General features: G+C 42.4%; 1 protein-coding gene across 3 annotated transcripts in view; it reads right to left on the bottom strand.

Annotated features, from left to right (window-relative positions):
* The window catches only part of kremen1 (kringle containing transmembrane protein 1), a 54135-nt gene that overhangs the window by 21121 nt on the left and 17346 nt on the right, over positions 1-15668 (bottom strand). For 2 of the 3 annotated variants that reach the window (XM_041043205.1, XM_041043206.1), the window contains exons 2-3: positions 13213-13375; positions 5134-5225 (exon numbers count right to left, since the gene is read on the bottom strand). In XM_041043205.1, coding sequence (XP_040899139.1) covers positions 5134-5225; positions 13213-13375 — 255 coding nt within the window. Of the gene's footprint in view, positions 1-5133; positions 5226-13212; positions 13376-15668 lie in introns of those variants that run through there. The other variant, XM_041043207.1, reaches the window with a different exon arrangement.

Raw genomic sequence — 15668 nt, 5'->3', positions numbered from 1 at the left:
ACCTAGGGGAAATATTCTGCCTCTGAAAACAATGACAGAGAGTGAGATAAATACTGCAATAACAGAACCTGAAAGCATCCCTGGTTGTGGCAACCACAACAGCCACGAGGCAGGGCTGTGGTGCTTCAGTCTGGGCTCAGTTTCCAGACCACATGTCCAACATGTTCGACTTGTCTCGGCCTCTTGCTTATTTTGACTCGCACTTGTTCATTCAGCTGTTTGACTTTTCCTGCCTATCATAAACTCTTCAAAGATGCTTTTTTTTTTCAACCCAATCCACATTTTTTTTTTACATTTTCCTCACAGAACTGTAATTTGTGGACTCACACTTGTGTGTGTTTTATAATGATTGAATTTGTTAATCAAAAGCAAATTAACCAACAACAATAAATACAGCTGAGGATGATGGGAATGTCTTTAGTTTTGCAGGTATTTGGGCGCCTTCATAGCAAAGTTATTAAAATTCACCCTGAGGGGACAGGAATGTCTGTGCTTAATTTTATTGAATTCTTTACAATAAGTTGTTGAAATGTTTCACTTGACTACAAATGTCAATCTGCTGTTGGTACTAGGAACTCCAAAGTCATTAGGGGTCATCCTCTGGGGCCCATGAATGCCTGAACAAATAGTTTTGCCAATCCATCCAGTAGATGTTGAAATATTGAATATGAGCGGACACTCTTCACCAAAAAAACAAAATATCAACCTCATGATGACATCCGATGAAAAGTCAGGGGATCAGTGAGGTCAGTATTAGCTGTCTGACACTGACATACAGAGAAATAATCTGTATAATAACTGAAGAAGAAGGTATTACTGAAATACGGCCCTAATACTTGATGTATTTCAGATATGAATCTTTCATGAAACAGACAATTTAACAGCTTGTATTTGAGTAAAGAAGATGGATATTTATAGCAACTGAGACAGAGTAAGTAAAAAATAAATAAAAATAGCGCAAAACCTTGTAAAGCCCAAACCCATGTACAGCTCAGCTTCACTCCAAAATGTTGGGCCAAGGAAAAATGGATAGACATGGATTAGTACTTGGAGTTTGACACAGTTGTCCCACAACTTCAAAGTGCCGTTTAGCAGCTCCATAAATCACTCTTAATGAAGGCAATATCTCATCAGCAATAAAACCTTGGACCAAACACATAACTACTTCGTCTTAATGTCTTTAAGGTGTGGCGGGCTAGCTTGCCAGATGGATGCCATGCCTCTGGTATTGACAGTATTGTTTCACGGTGACAGACAAGGTTAATCAGACATTCCCTCGATTGTTGAAATAGATGAAAGTATAACCTACTGGAAGTCAGGCATTCAAGTCATACATCAAGTCAGTTAAACATTCAGGTACAAACATGCTGACAGCTCAGCAACAAAGATGTTGCTTTGTTATAGGTTTATCTCTGTGCTGGCGTAGAGATAATGAGTCTCATTACCCAACAAAGAGAGTATTGTCAGCTACAGCGACACTGTATGACAGTCACACACATATCCATATAGGACATATATATATATATATATAAATACATGTGTATTATTAAAGCTATACATATGAGTATTGAAAGGGTGTATTAACTTGATTTCTGCAAAGTAAAAGGTGGGGAATTCTTATCATTATCCTCCACATGAACTGTATTCTAAAGTTGCATTTTTCTAAAAGACACTGTCCCATTAGGATTACACTGAAACGGGGGAAAATGTCATAGCTGCTGCAAGTGTCTTTACAGCAGGAAGGCACAGTGGCACAACAAGTTTTTCTTGGTTATATGCTGTTGAGAGACGAGCTCCTGACGTGTGGATCAAAGCGTCTTTGTCCTGGCAAACGCTCGAAGACTTCAACCTACCGACAGTTTGACTGTGTCAATCAAATTCAGCCGGGGCACATCATCAAACAAATGCATGTCAGCTTAAAGGAGCCACACCAACACAAAGTGTCTTTGAAGTACGGAACACCGTGTGAAAGGATGCCTTGAAAAAAGGGAGAAATGCTTAAAATGAACCATCACATGGTCCATGGTCAAGTATTATGACTAGCCACAACAGTGTTTGGCTGGTATTGTTTTCACCTTGTGAGTCTGTCTGTCTATCTGTGTGTGTGAGTGGCACTGTCATCATCAAAATGTGTTCCTGGAGACACCGACTGTAGCAGGAACTACTGCATAGATGGTTTTGTGTACTTTGGAAGGTGTTTCTATGCCTATTTGTCTCTGTGTCTGTGGACAGATGTCGACACCATAATAATGATGATACAAGCGTGAAAGACGCAGCCACAAATTTTTACAGGTGTGTAGTTTGAAGATGGGTGCGGTCCCGACCCATGAGAACTGTGTCAGCACTGAACTGACCTGAAGTACAGAGCAAACTGAAAGCGTAGGAATACTCAAAATGCCCCTGTAACATTTCAGGGATGACATTCAATTCATTTCAGTTCAGATAATGAGTTGGTAGTGAGGAAATTGTGAATTCAGAAATGTTAGTTTTCAGAAAAGCAAGGCTGCTGCACAGGAACTGGACTTCAATAAATAACACTAGACAAGGCTATGCTTAGCTGAGCATTTAGTGGCCTGGGAACGAGAGGGACCTCAAAACCAGCGTCATCCCTGCAGAACAACACACACACCATGGAAATGTCAATTTGTACAGTAGACGATGTGCCTTGACAGTGTGCCTTTCTGAAATGTTTAGATAATTCCACCACATGATAGCTGCTGCCACGAGGGATTACTGGGATCAACAAATGTCGTGACCTACACTATAATCCGCACTGTAAGACTATGTGTTTCTGGCCTCATGTGACCTGCCTGGCAGTGTGCGCTCCACCAGGGTGTGTCACCCTCGCCAGGGTGGCATGACCCTAGATGACAGGGAACCCAGCTGGATAACAGACTGACCGCTGGCAGGCTCCAGGTGCCTCGGCCAGTGGCCACCAACTACCAACCACTCGACATCAAACGTAAGCAAAAAAGCAGACAAAACGAAGGCACAGACAAAACAAGAGCCAGACAAAACGAAAACAAAGACCACTGTTGCCCTTTCTCTGGCACACCACGGTGTTTTTCAGCCTTTTGTTGACAGCCGCAGACTGCGAACACTGACACTGAGAAAGCATCAGCATGTTCTCATTTGGCAGCCGAGGCTTTCAAACGCAGCAGATTGAGCACAAGCACTGCCAGAAGGTAAGGCACCACGTGGCGATTGTGGTTTCACAATAGGTGAGACAGAGCGTTCGTGTCTGAAAGCTCCCTGGTATCCCTGCAGGGAGAAACCGTCTCCACTAAACAGGCATGTTTTCATGACACTGGATGCCTGGCTCACGGCAAAGCTCATCTCACTTACTTACGTTACAAGGCTCTGTACAATGTTTATTGCCCAAATAGAAAAAAATGAGTGTTGCTATAAGACTGCATTTGATACGGGCAAAGTTCTCAGACATTAGAAATGGGCCACATGTCACAAGGATGGGTTGCACGCTGCGCAGTACTGGATCGTAGACAAAAAAACAAGGCTGAGCCAGCACATGGCAAACCCATCTGGAACAAAAGCTGGCCTAATTTCACCAAAGATAAGGGACGAACCCCGATCCAAACAGAGGCGGTGTGGGCTTCTCTCCTCTTTCCTGCCAAACCACAAAGGTTTGGGATATTGGCCCAGACACACTGAGCTAAATGGACAGTTGACTGAAATAGGTCAGTCAAAAGTCTAATGGGATGCACACCAGCTCCTATGCACATGAAATCCTTCACATGCGTACACACAAAATACCGCAGAGACACACAGGCCATCCAGCCAACAGGCATTATTAGATGGGTTAATGGGTACTGAGCCATTCAAACAGCAGGCTTTGGTCAGGCATGCTACTCAGACAGGATAATGGTGAGATAGCTAGAGGGGATGGGAGGTTCTTAAGACCTGCTGGTACCTACTGCAGTGACAAAAATTACAGCATCTCTGAGTCACTGCTCAGCCCCTCAGCTGTCTGATAACCACTGTCCACCAGTTTACCTCAAGTTCAAACACACGCTGCAGTTTATTTTTTCAGCTCTCAGGTGACACTTCTACCTTCTGTGGCAGAAGTTTTCTGAGTAGAGTATCATAACTAAATTATACATAAAATATAAAGGAATGCAAAGGTCAGACACTATGATAACAGAGGTAAAATGTAAAAGTGTTTGGAAAAGAAATATAAGACAGATAAAGATAGAAGAGGAATTTGTAACCTCAGAGTCAGTTGATTTCATAAGCAAAGGGAATGTAATTCATAACTTGCAGACGCTAGTGAAATATTTATTTTAGTTAAACAGTTCTCTTTGGCTAAATTTCAGCAGCTGCCTTTATAATTCACATTGTGCTCAGTTAACAGACTCTTTTAGTTACTAAAAGTATGCAATAACATTTCTGACCTAATCTGCCTCGCAGAGTGAAGCACACATGGAAAATATTGAAATCACTTGAAGTAAATAGTAATAAATAACTGATTACCTAAGAAATATAAGCACAATTTCTCAACCTCCTCTGCAGGAATTTCGATCCACCTTAGTCTGTTTTCAACAGCAGTGATTATAAAGGTGGAGGGAATGAAAGTATAGGGATTATAGACAGGCAGCGCTTTGGAAATGCGTGTCAAACCGGTAGAGAAGACACACACAGAAGCATAAAATCTCCCAAGTCCAGCACACACATTCATCTACGAATTACTGGAAAGGGACACTCTCACACCCACATGGGAACAAAACATACAAATACACTCACAAACAGGTAGATGCATACAATCACTCACATCAAAAAGCGTGTCAAAACAAGCTACAAAGCCAAAGGGGAAACTTATGAACACACATACAAAAACGCATGCACACACAGAGGCAGAGATTGACAGCTCGCATTAAAGTAAGGGCAGGCCCGGGCATGGCAGGAGGAGGGGTAACGGGAGGCAATTAGAGGCATTTTTTAGATGGTAATAGCTGTGTACAAGCCATATAGTCTATAAAAGCTATTCATAGCAGGCGAGCAGATGAGCATAGCAATGAAAATGGCAGTTCCTGTGCCCATGATATGGCCCAGAGGGCATGGAAGGGCAGAGGAGAGAGAGACAGAAAGAATGATAAAGGAGTGGTAATAATTCTTTACTTTGGCATGAAGGGATGTCACAGTATTTCCAGTAGGTCCCATCTTCATGATCAGCAATGTAGCACCACGGCTGAACGTCTCCATCAGGATTCCTGTAGACACAGCGGGGTAAAAGTTAGACCGCTAAGCTGGTTAAATCTGATAATGTATCTTTTTCTCTTCATTTTGGCTCCGGGTCCAAAATAAGCAGAGTTTTTTTTCTCTCTTGTTTTTTTATTTGCAGCCAAAATCTCCACAGTGGATTAAAGCAAAAACACTGGTGTTGTATTTTAGTGCAGAAAGGGAAGACTCCTCCTCCATGCACTCTGTGATAGCTCATTTTCAATATAACCAAACACAGGTGCTGAGCTGTATTTATGTTTATTTGACAATTTTGTGGTTATAAAATTGGGATCTGGGTGTCTCAGTGCAACAGTACAGGCACTGCCGTTTGCCTGATTAATGGATGTAGCGTTAGAGGTAGAAAAGGGTGGAGGGGGTAAGGAAGGAAAAAAAGGAGTGATGGCAGGGATACAAGGGTAAAAAAAAAACAACACAAAGATTGAAGGCTGCACAGGACTGAACACTCAATCATATTTCAGAGGGAGATTATTTTGGCTGTGTCAATCATCCCCAGAAGCACCCGTTGGTGCTTGTTGGTTTATCTTCTTCCTCTGCACTCCGGAGGCCTGACCATGGATGTCGCCAAGGGCCAGACCCAATGGGTCTTTGATGGGTGGAGGAAGTTGGAGGTTGTGGGAAGGCCCTTTGTTCCGGGCCAGATACGGACCTGAAAAAGGGATGTGTGATGGGGCAAAGCTTTTGTCGGAGGCAGCAGCCTCTTTTGAACCCCATCAAGGCACTTTTAAGCACATCATAATAAGGCTGACAGGCCCCTTGGTGTTCTGGCTTTTCAGTTTCACTTACAAAAGCGATGAAGAGTGGGACTGAAGATAGAAATACCTAAAAGCTTTGCGCACGCTCCATATCTCCAGGGTAATCATGCAACTTTGTAAATCCTGACCATTATGGCAACTTTTAAATTGCTGATAAATTAAATCAAAGCAGCGAGTATGCAGCAGAGGCACATATTGGTGCTGTTTCACCTCTTTAAGCTCTATTTCAGGATTACTGTGAACTGTAAAAACACATTCCCTATTGACTCAAAAAGCCTTCTAAGATGACATTGCTATTTTTTTCGGCCCTGACTGCAATTGCCAGAGACCTTTTCTCTTCTTTTTTGACACACCTCATTGTAGCATATTGAAATAGCCCTGTGGCGCTGTACTATCCCGTTTCGCCTTTTGTGGGCAAAGTTGTGAAGGGCGTTTCCATTTCTTTTCTTCCCCTATCAAAAACACTATCCTGAGTTTCCTCTTCTCTTTTCACACTCAGAATGAGGTATTGACAAAGATGTCGTTGTAAAGACTTTTTCTGGGTTGAACTCAAGTTTAAGTGCCTTAAAGCTTTTCACTCTCAATATCTGGTCAACAGCTATCAAGCTCTCTCCTATTGGCAGTGGGGAGGGGGGGGGGGGTTATCTAGTCAAACATTTCTTTACTCTTTATTCTAGTATTCTGACATCAAAACAACCCCAAACTTCTCTCAACCTGATATTTTCCCACTGTCACAAGAAGCCAGCCTAGTTTTCCAGTAAATTTCGACACCGTATCATGATCCCAGATCTGTTTGTTGCTCCACCCAGATTGGAGGCAGACACCTGTTTGTTTAGCCCGAGGCTACTACTGAAATGGTTGAAAAGAGCAAAAACTGGGTCCAACCATCAAAACATTGGATTATATACCCTTTCTCCATTTCTCTCTCCCCTTCTCTCTTTCATGCCTGTCAACGTGTAATAGCCCTATTTGAAATAAGACTCCCAAGAACTCATCTATAGCCACTTATGTAATTTACTGTGCTTTCTTAATCACCCCCCAAGGAAGTAGACATGAATTACAACCATCAGCATTAAAAGAAAAAGAAAAGAAAAAACATCCTCAGTAGACCACCCATCCCATGTCTGACCCACCGGCATCTTTGATCAGTGAATGATGTGGTGAGCCCCTCTGAGATTTCTCCCAAACCCCAGTCCCCAGTAGTGTCTCATCCCCCCCCTCTCTCTCTCTCTTACACCCACACCTGCACACACCCTTTCAGCAGAAGCATGGGAACATCATCCACAGGGCTAAGGTGAACAGGCCAAGCCACATGACAGGGAAACATCATCAATCCTGCCCCAGGTGTCAGTGTGTTTGTGCGTGTGTGTATGTGAGAGGTGGGAGGGTGGAACAGAAGTTGGAAAGCAGACAGTCTCAGATTAGCTGAGGTGCCACAGTGCAGATAAGACCAGACCTTGATGAACGGAAATCCATTCGTTTATCCCGGCAGCACAGAGAAAGATTTCGGTCCTTGTGGAGACACTGTGATAAATGTTGCTGCCATTGTGTGTGTGTGTGTGTGTGCCTGTGTGCGTACATCTACATATAGGCATTTGAGTGTGTATGTGTGTTTAGGAAGTTCTGGGGGGGCTGCATTCACATCTATGTGCGTCAGAGATGGACTGCTTGGCTCTGAGTGGAAGAGCTTGTTGAAACACTCCCATACCCAGAGGTAGATCATAGAAGATGTTTGGACACTTAATTGGCACAATTACGCTGATTGACTCATTTTGCTCGGAGTGAGCCACACACTTCGGTACAGAGCCAATTACAGCCACATTGCGCTTTGCCTCTTGGGCTATCCAGTTCTGCATTTGAAGGCAAGAGTGGCTCACATCCGAACGCTGAGAAAAACAGCTGTTCTTGGCTGGCTGCTGTTCAAAAGGTTTCCTTTAATAGCTATTTTCCACATACCTTAATCAGAGAATTTATGAACATCTTTAAAATGCCTGGCACTGTGAAACTACGTATAAAAATCTCAGAATCCCTTACATCAAACTACATGAACGAATTCTGGGAATAACGTGTTTCCAGTTGTTTTTCGTGAGTTTACTTTGAGTGAGATTGTAGACTGACTTTTGTTTAGTCAGACTGCTAGACATGTAAAAAAAAAAAAAAAAAAAAAGATGAAAGCTAAACTTCCCTCATTTTACAGAACAGAAAGAGAGAGGAGAAACGTTGATTGGAAAGTGGTGGTGAGAGGCTTGTCTGGATTGGGATTTGAGGTCAACAGCAGATCAGAGTCTGGCAATTTACTGCCTGAGAGAAGACTCTTTAATTGACTTGGATGATTTAGCATGCAAACTGCTGCCTGCTGCTGCACTGCATGAATGCACGTATTGAAGGAGAGGGCTCGTTGGTTGCGGGCCGATATGTATAGTCTACTGTCTATTGTTGTTCTCTCACGGTCCACTTGTGCTAAATGCGAGGTCATGGTGTTCCTGTGTCATGTGTGGCTGGTGAACACGCCACTGTGTTCCTTCGCTAATGTCTGGATTGATTCTTCTATGTTACATTAAAAATAAACTTTTTCTCACCTACATCTGTTGTTATACAGCCACATATAAAATCTTGGTTTTATTTGCCCTGGATTTAAGATCTGTTTCCGAGATTTCTGCCTCCACCGCAGTCCAGTGGAGATGAATGGGGTTTTGTTTGTTGTGCTCACAGCATTGATAAATTATTTGACAGCAACTTTATCCTTCCACAAGAACGATCCCTGTTACTCTGGGTAAATCTACAGAGCTCACAGTCGACAGTCTTCTTTGAAACTATTTCTTCAGCACAAATTAGATCCAATGAAAAGGTTGACATTGAGGCCTGAGGATTATCCACAGTTACCAGCACATTGTTTATGGAAAGAGAAGACAATTATGATGTTCCCACAAACAAAATGGGAGGAGCTATTTAGAGTGGCCCTGCTTCCCACAGGAAATAATTTGTGACTCACAGAGTCAAAGGTACATGCTTGTGTACATAAAACCTTAGAGGCAGAAGTTACATATGAGTCACGAGGTGCATTTCAGCCAGAATCACGGCGCTTGAAATTTGGTGCTGGGGTGGGAGAAGCTAAAGAATATGGGGTTGAGAAAAATAACCACACAATCTGCAGTATTTCAACAATTCACAAGTTCAACAACAAAGCATTTGGAACTTCTTCTGTCTTCTTATACATCGCAACAGCGGCTGAGGCTTGTGGGTATTGTTGTATTTGGTCTGCCACGCTAAACTGATGGACAAAACATGATTTCTCAGACAAGAAGCTGAAATGGTTAGAAGTGGTTGTCGTAACATAAACCTACACAATTGTTACATAACCAGAGAGATTTGTCCAAGGACGTTTACAGTTACAACTGAATTGAGAATAAAAGATGGGGGGAAAAAGCACAGAACCAGCTGGTCTCTGACTTTAGCAACTCCATTAGTTGGAGTCAGAAATCTCAAAACCTGGGCAAATAAAACCAAAACTATCTGCATGGCTAAAAACCAAGTTCGAAAGCACGACTGTAATTTGGCTTAACCGACCCTTCAAGGACTAAACATATAGTGCTTGAAACTGGTTCCTACTTTGATTCTGAGGTTACTATAATGTTGATGGCTTATGCTTTAGCGTCACATAGTACATCTTCTCATGGGACACTTCTATTAAGTTCCACAATTTAACAAAGCAGTGCACAGGGATCATAATGTAGTCATACAAACGATGGACAACTTGGCTGCAGTTTGCCTGACCTCAGATTTGCACCTGACATCATGGAGATTCAATTACAATCAACTTGGGGACCACTATTCACTCTGGCATTTCCATTATCTCATCTATGTTAGGGAAAAGCATTAGAAGCCATAGTGGACACTCATAAATTACAGTACACACACACACACCTGCATATAAATAGCCAGGAAATGGCTGGCAAAGCTATTCAGCCACCCACTGAACTGTTGTGCACTTCACCCTCTAATACTAATGTACCTGGAAGAAAGTCGAATATGAGCCTAGGAACAGTAGATTAAAAGGGACTATACACAAAATGTAAATCAGAACTTCGATTAGTGTGATGTTGTTCTTCTGAGCGTTGTGAAGTATTCCGAAAAGGTCAAAGAAATGCTAAAGAACTGAAAAAAGCAGCGCGGAGTGATTGCAAAGTGAGGTCCGAGCTCAATACCAGACTGAAGAGATCATTTACATCAAGATATGAAATGAATTCTGAATCGAAGCACGCAGATGATCAGTAATGTGATATGCACTGTTGAAATGAGTCTCGCAAAGTCTCAGCTTAGACACGAGAGCTCTTGTCCTTTTCCTGAGGCTTTGTGCTCCTTTTTTTGCCGGGGAATAATGTGACATTTCCCCTCTGCCCAGTTTCTCCCTGTTTTCACTGGGGTATTTTATAGCAGGCTATAAAGATGAAATGTGGGGGCTGTTAGGGCTCTTTCTCCAGCACCACTGTGGTACCCTCTCAACTAAATCACCACCAGGAAAAAGCCACTGATGGGATGAGAAGTGAGTTTGTAATCCTCTCCTTCTCAACATCTGATACGTGCTTAATGCCGTGTGTTAAAGTTAAGAATGTAGTGATTCCGGGCTTCGCATTATCCACCTGTGCCCCGGCCTCAGCTCTCATCTTATAAAACTGGCCTCAGGGTCAGACATGCCAAAACTGCCCTGGCTCTCCTTTCTTTACCCCTCCCTCTTGCTCTCATTCTGCTATCATCCCCTTTTTTACCACCATAAATTACCACCTAAGAATTTTAACCAGAAATGTCTGTAAAAATGTAAGGACATGAGGAAAGGTTAAGGTTAAAGAAATGTTGGAAACGGAATTTGCACATCATGTAAATAAGGAGATTTGCAGTCCAAATTGAGCAACAACATCCAAAACAGTTCCCGACATGGCTGGAAGAAACAAACACAAGCCAACTTTCTGTGATCACACAAATCAAACATTACACATCTTTCACTACGGTGGGATCACCCTGTCCTCTGCTGGCACGTACATGTTAACAGCATGTGCAGACAGCGACACACACGCACACACACGCACACACACACACACCACACACGTGACGGACGCTTGCACGAATACTTGACCTTGTGCAGACATGCCATAAATGCCATCCCTCATCTTTTCACAATGAAGTGGCCACTTCAGTCCCCATAGCCCTGATGATGGGTGACTACTTACAAGGAGGGTGTCTGAGAGAGACTGAGAATAGTTGTAGCTACAGCCCCATGTGACAGAAATCCCTCTGTCAGGAAAGAAACAAAGCTATGAGCTGTCAGTGAGTTCGAAAAGCTGGTAACTGCATTGGTGGTCAAAAAAATAGCCAAATCCAAACAATGAAGATATCCATTTTGAATCGCTCGTTGGACATAATGCACTTCTAATGTGCAGGGAAAGCCTTCCTCAATCCTCTGCATGTATCCTGCTCATAAATCTTCTGAATTCCCATCCAGTTCAAGTAAAAACAAATCTGTCCAGTGCCACTTCAAAGCATTGCTGTGTTATGAGTTTACAACCATGACTTAGAGAAATGTTTCTGAGGCTTCGGGCCGAGGAGGAGGAGGGGGGTGTTCTGTTTCTTATGGCTCGGCGATCTGGGCCAAGCCACTGTTCTGGACGTCGCGGTGAATTGGAACTGACTCACGAAAGAGTGTGGCTCCCTGCGAATACACAAGTTTGACAGTCGTGCATACAGCACTGACAGTCGTACTTGGAGTGTGACGGATGGAGGGAAAGGGTTCTCTGGATACTCAAAGCCACCGTGTCCCTTCACAGTGCAGGGATGAGGGATGGAGATTGGCTTACACAAACTCTTTAAGCGTGTTTGCGTCCATGTGATGACAAGGACAAACGTTCTGTTTGGGTACCACCAATAAAATATTCAGAGGCCGGTGTCTGAGCAGGTCCCCTGTGCTCAAACCCTTTGCAAAACAATGACTCGGTTCTAAATTATTCAGAAAGTCAAATGTTTTGTCTGGGAAGTTCAAAGCTCTTTCAAACATTCGCATCTTAGAAAGATGGATTTTAATGGTGCTACTCAAAGCATTTTCACACCAATAACATAAATTATCTTTGTATTACAAGATAACTGCTAAAAAGACTGGCAGACTTACACTGTGAGCCACAGCTTAGGATTCTGTGCTAAATCTGCCAAATCTCCAACACAAGAGGAGATTGCTTTACAATAAAAAACAAAAGGGAGCAGTTGTTATTCTTCCAGGCAGCCAGAGCTAAAGCTTACTTGAAATGCTGAGCGGAGAACTGAATGAAAAGCTTGCAGAAAAAATTCTGAATGGACTCTTACCCTCACCTCTACATATTAATCAAATGATGGTAAACAAAGCATTTATTCAAAATGCTGCATGTAGCACTTGATGAGTGTGAAATGTGATTTGTTGCTGCCTGTTAAGTATTAATACTTCATCTTCCTCTTCATCTGCTTATCCGGGGCCAGGTACTAACATTTTAAAACTTTCAGTAGGGTAAATTTTTCTCCACTGGTCTCCATATGCTCCACTGTATATCTCTATATCGTGACTACAATACTGCTGTTTACCTCTGGATTACAAAACAGTTAAATAAAGCTTATCAGTTATGTAATGTTCTCTTGAAAAGACGGGAGTACTGCTGGTGAGTTGTTTTATGTGGTGTAGGATATTCACAGGCTTTCTGTAAGTGAAGCAACATATTGCCGGTTCTGTTGCAACCACTGTAAAAAATGTTTTGGAGCAGAGGTTCCTAACCTAGGGGTCAGAACATCTTGAAGGGAGTGTCAAAACAACAAATAATGAGCTGAGGAATGGAGTATGACAGAAGAAAATATATATTTCAGATACACAAAATTGTGTTTTTCATGCTTTTCCGAAATCTGGCTTTTCTCTTGTGGAATACAAACTATTTTACCTTCTTGAGGCCTCCAGAAAGTTGCCACCACAATACATTTAGGGATGAAAAGACAAAAGAACCTATAGAGAATGTATTCACACCATTGCCCAACCCTGCGTTCCACTATTTAATCCCATGAACTACTATAATAACCTGTGGGTCATTACCATATCATTTAACATTAAAATTCAGGGAATTTCTTATACCACCATTTTAAATAAGTAAACCTTTAATGTGGGTTACACAATCAGTAAAGATCAAGAAATGGGACTCACCTGCAGTAGTTGTGGCTGCCCAAACCGCCCTCTCCATTGGGGTATTTGAGGGTGTTGTAAGGGTGCTGGAAGGTCTCATTCCAGAAGAGACAGGGTTTACCACCATGCAGGCTGGTCTGGTTCTGAAAGCCCCTGTAGTCCTCTCCATTGGCAGTGTAACACTCTGGAAACACAAGTAAAATGGAGCAAGTGAGAAATTTGAAACTAAATCAAAAATCTGATGCTTGCTATAAGGGATTAGCCATTTATTAAGATGGAAATCAAAAGCTTGGCGAGAGCTTTTAAACAGGCATGTTAAAGGCAGACACATATGTGACCTGCTTTATTGAGAATCTGGATTCTGTGAAATGCTCTTGTGCTATTAAAATGTTTTAATGTGTTTGGAATGATCATAGACGATAAGTTTGGAATAAGGCACAATTCATTTTTAGCACTGGCCAAAAGTGTTAAGCGTTAAACCAAGATCAATCACGGTATTGTTTCAATTAATGTCAACACATGAGCGCAGGAAAAAAAACGTCCCTCAGACATACAGCAAAAGCAAACATGGCTTGAATTTCCAGGAAGTGTATGACAACCATATGGCCAAGTCAGAGCGAGAGAGAGTGAGAAAGAGAGAGAGCTGGGTTCCCAAGGCAAAACAATGGCTGGTGGAAGGCTTTTCTTCCCTGAAAGAGGGAATTCAAATAAACAATGGCTGATGGGAGCGTGATGAGCCATCACCGCTCATCGCACTGAGCCTCGGGGGGGCTCCTGTCAAGGGATTTTTAACAGCAACAACTGAAGTCTTCTTTTGATTGCATTACAATGGAAAATATTAATTTATTATGTGACTGTTATGATTATTCATTACTCATAATTGCTACAACCGTTGACAGAGCAGGACACCCTTCAGTGTAACCAGCAGGGATAAAAACAGACTTTTCACTCTGTGAACTTGACATAAACTTGCAAAAGATGCCACAAGGGCATTGCTTGAAGTTCTGACATATATGACACATGCAGACATAACATATTCTAGTGTTAACCTATATATTTAAACAACACATGGAACTATTACTATTTCACATCACATCATTTCACATCATCGTCAAACCTTAATAAGAAAAAAACAATACTCGCTTGTTTGGCTCGTCTCCATGGGGTCTTGTTGCTATGTACGTGGTTAGCCAATGACCGGCCCCTTTCATCAGTTCAAGCTGTCTGGGCTGAGTATGAGCTAATGCATTGCAATATGACAGTCATTATACCCCTTGGTGAACCAGCTGTGCTCCAAGGCTCTTTCTCATTTTCTTTCGAGTTCAAGGTTTCCCAACTTCCTCACTCTCTCTCCCTCTTGTCTTATCATCTCTCTCACCTTCTTCTACTCTTTTCTCCTTTGCTGCTTTGGCCTTTTCTGTCATCCCCTTTCAACTCACAGACAAACAAACATTTCTTTGGGGATCGCTTCGACTCTCAGCCATGTAAGGAACTTCTGTAGTCTTTTGCCCGCTCCATCCTTAGATGGCAACCTCTAGTTCAGTTCGCAGGTCTAGTGCAGCTTGGCAACATCAGTAATTCAAAAGTGAAGCTAAAACACTTAAAAAGGGTAATTTTCTTATTTGTGGGAAATCAATAATCTCCCAAATCAATATTCGGCGTACCGAGTACATTAGCAGCTGTTTAGACAGTGAATAAATGTGGAATTATAGGGCCTAAACAAAAATAATGTTGTGAAAGTTTCATGTGTTTAGTATTTAGCTTCCCATACTTTCTACCATGCTTTGCAATGTTTACAACAGTTAGTCTGAACGCAAACAAGCATTCCAGCCTCTTGCATCCACCACAAAAGTACTGCTAACACTTAATTTTAGCGTAAATCAGAGGCCCTGGCTGTTCTCGGTCTGTCAGCCAAAGTTGCGTTTAATTAAAGCTGTTTCGGCTGTGTTGTTCAGTCAGGCTTATCAGCCATCCATCGTCTGGCTGACAGGGGTTCAACAGCAGCAAGGAGCTGCAGGGTGTCAGGTTCCTGCAATTATGATGCCACTCTATTGTCTGTAAATGGCTCCCCTCCCTCGTAGCAAATTAATACCGTCTCGGCATGCAAGGATATCAACCACCGGATCGTAAATCCACCTGAGAGTGGCTGAGGCAGAACACAACTCCATAAAATTAGAAAAACAGCTTAATAGTGTTACAACAGGGGTCATGCTCTTGCCACCCTTACACGAGGGAGCAATGAGAAGGGTGGAAGAAAAAAGTTATTGTCTGGCTGACACCCAGAGGACAGGTGAGGCTTGTTAAATAATGCACATTTGGAAGGTCTGAATTGCTGCATGTGCAAAGGATGCAGACGATTCACGGAGCAAATTTTACCCTGTAGAAAACTTTGGAGATAAAGTGGCGTTACGATACCAACAGTAGAGCTACCTGCTCTGGTATAGTTCAAGAATGTTGGTATTTGAATATGCATTGTA

This window comes from Toxotes jaculatrix, chromosome 7, assembly GCF_017976425.1.
Source record: "Toxotes jaculatrix isolate fToxJac2 chromosome 7, fToxJac2.pri, whole genome shotgun sequence".
In the NCBI taxonomy this organism is placed as follows: domain Eukaryota; kingdom Metazoa; phylum Chordata; class Actinopteri; family Toxotidae; genus Toxotes; species Toxotes jaculatrix.
This window is presented reverse-complemented; position numbering and strand designations above follow the sequence as displayed.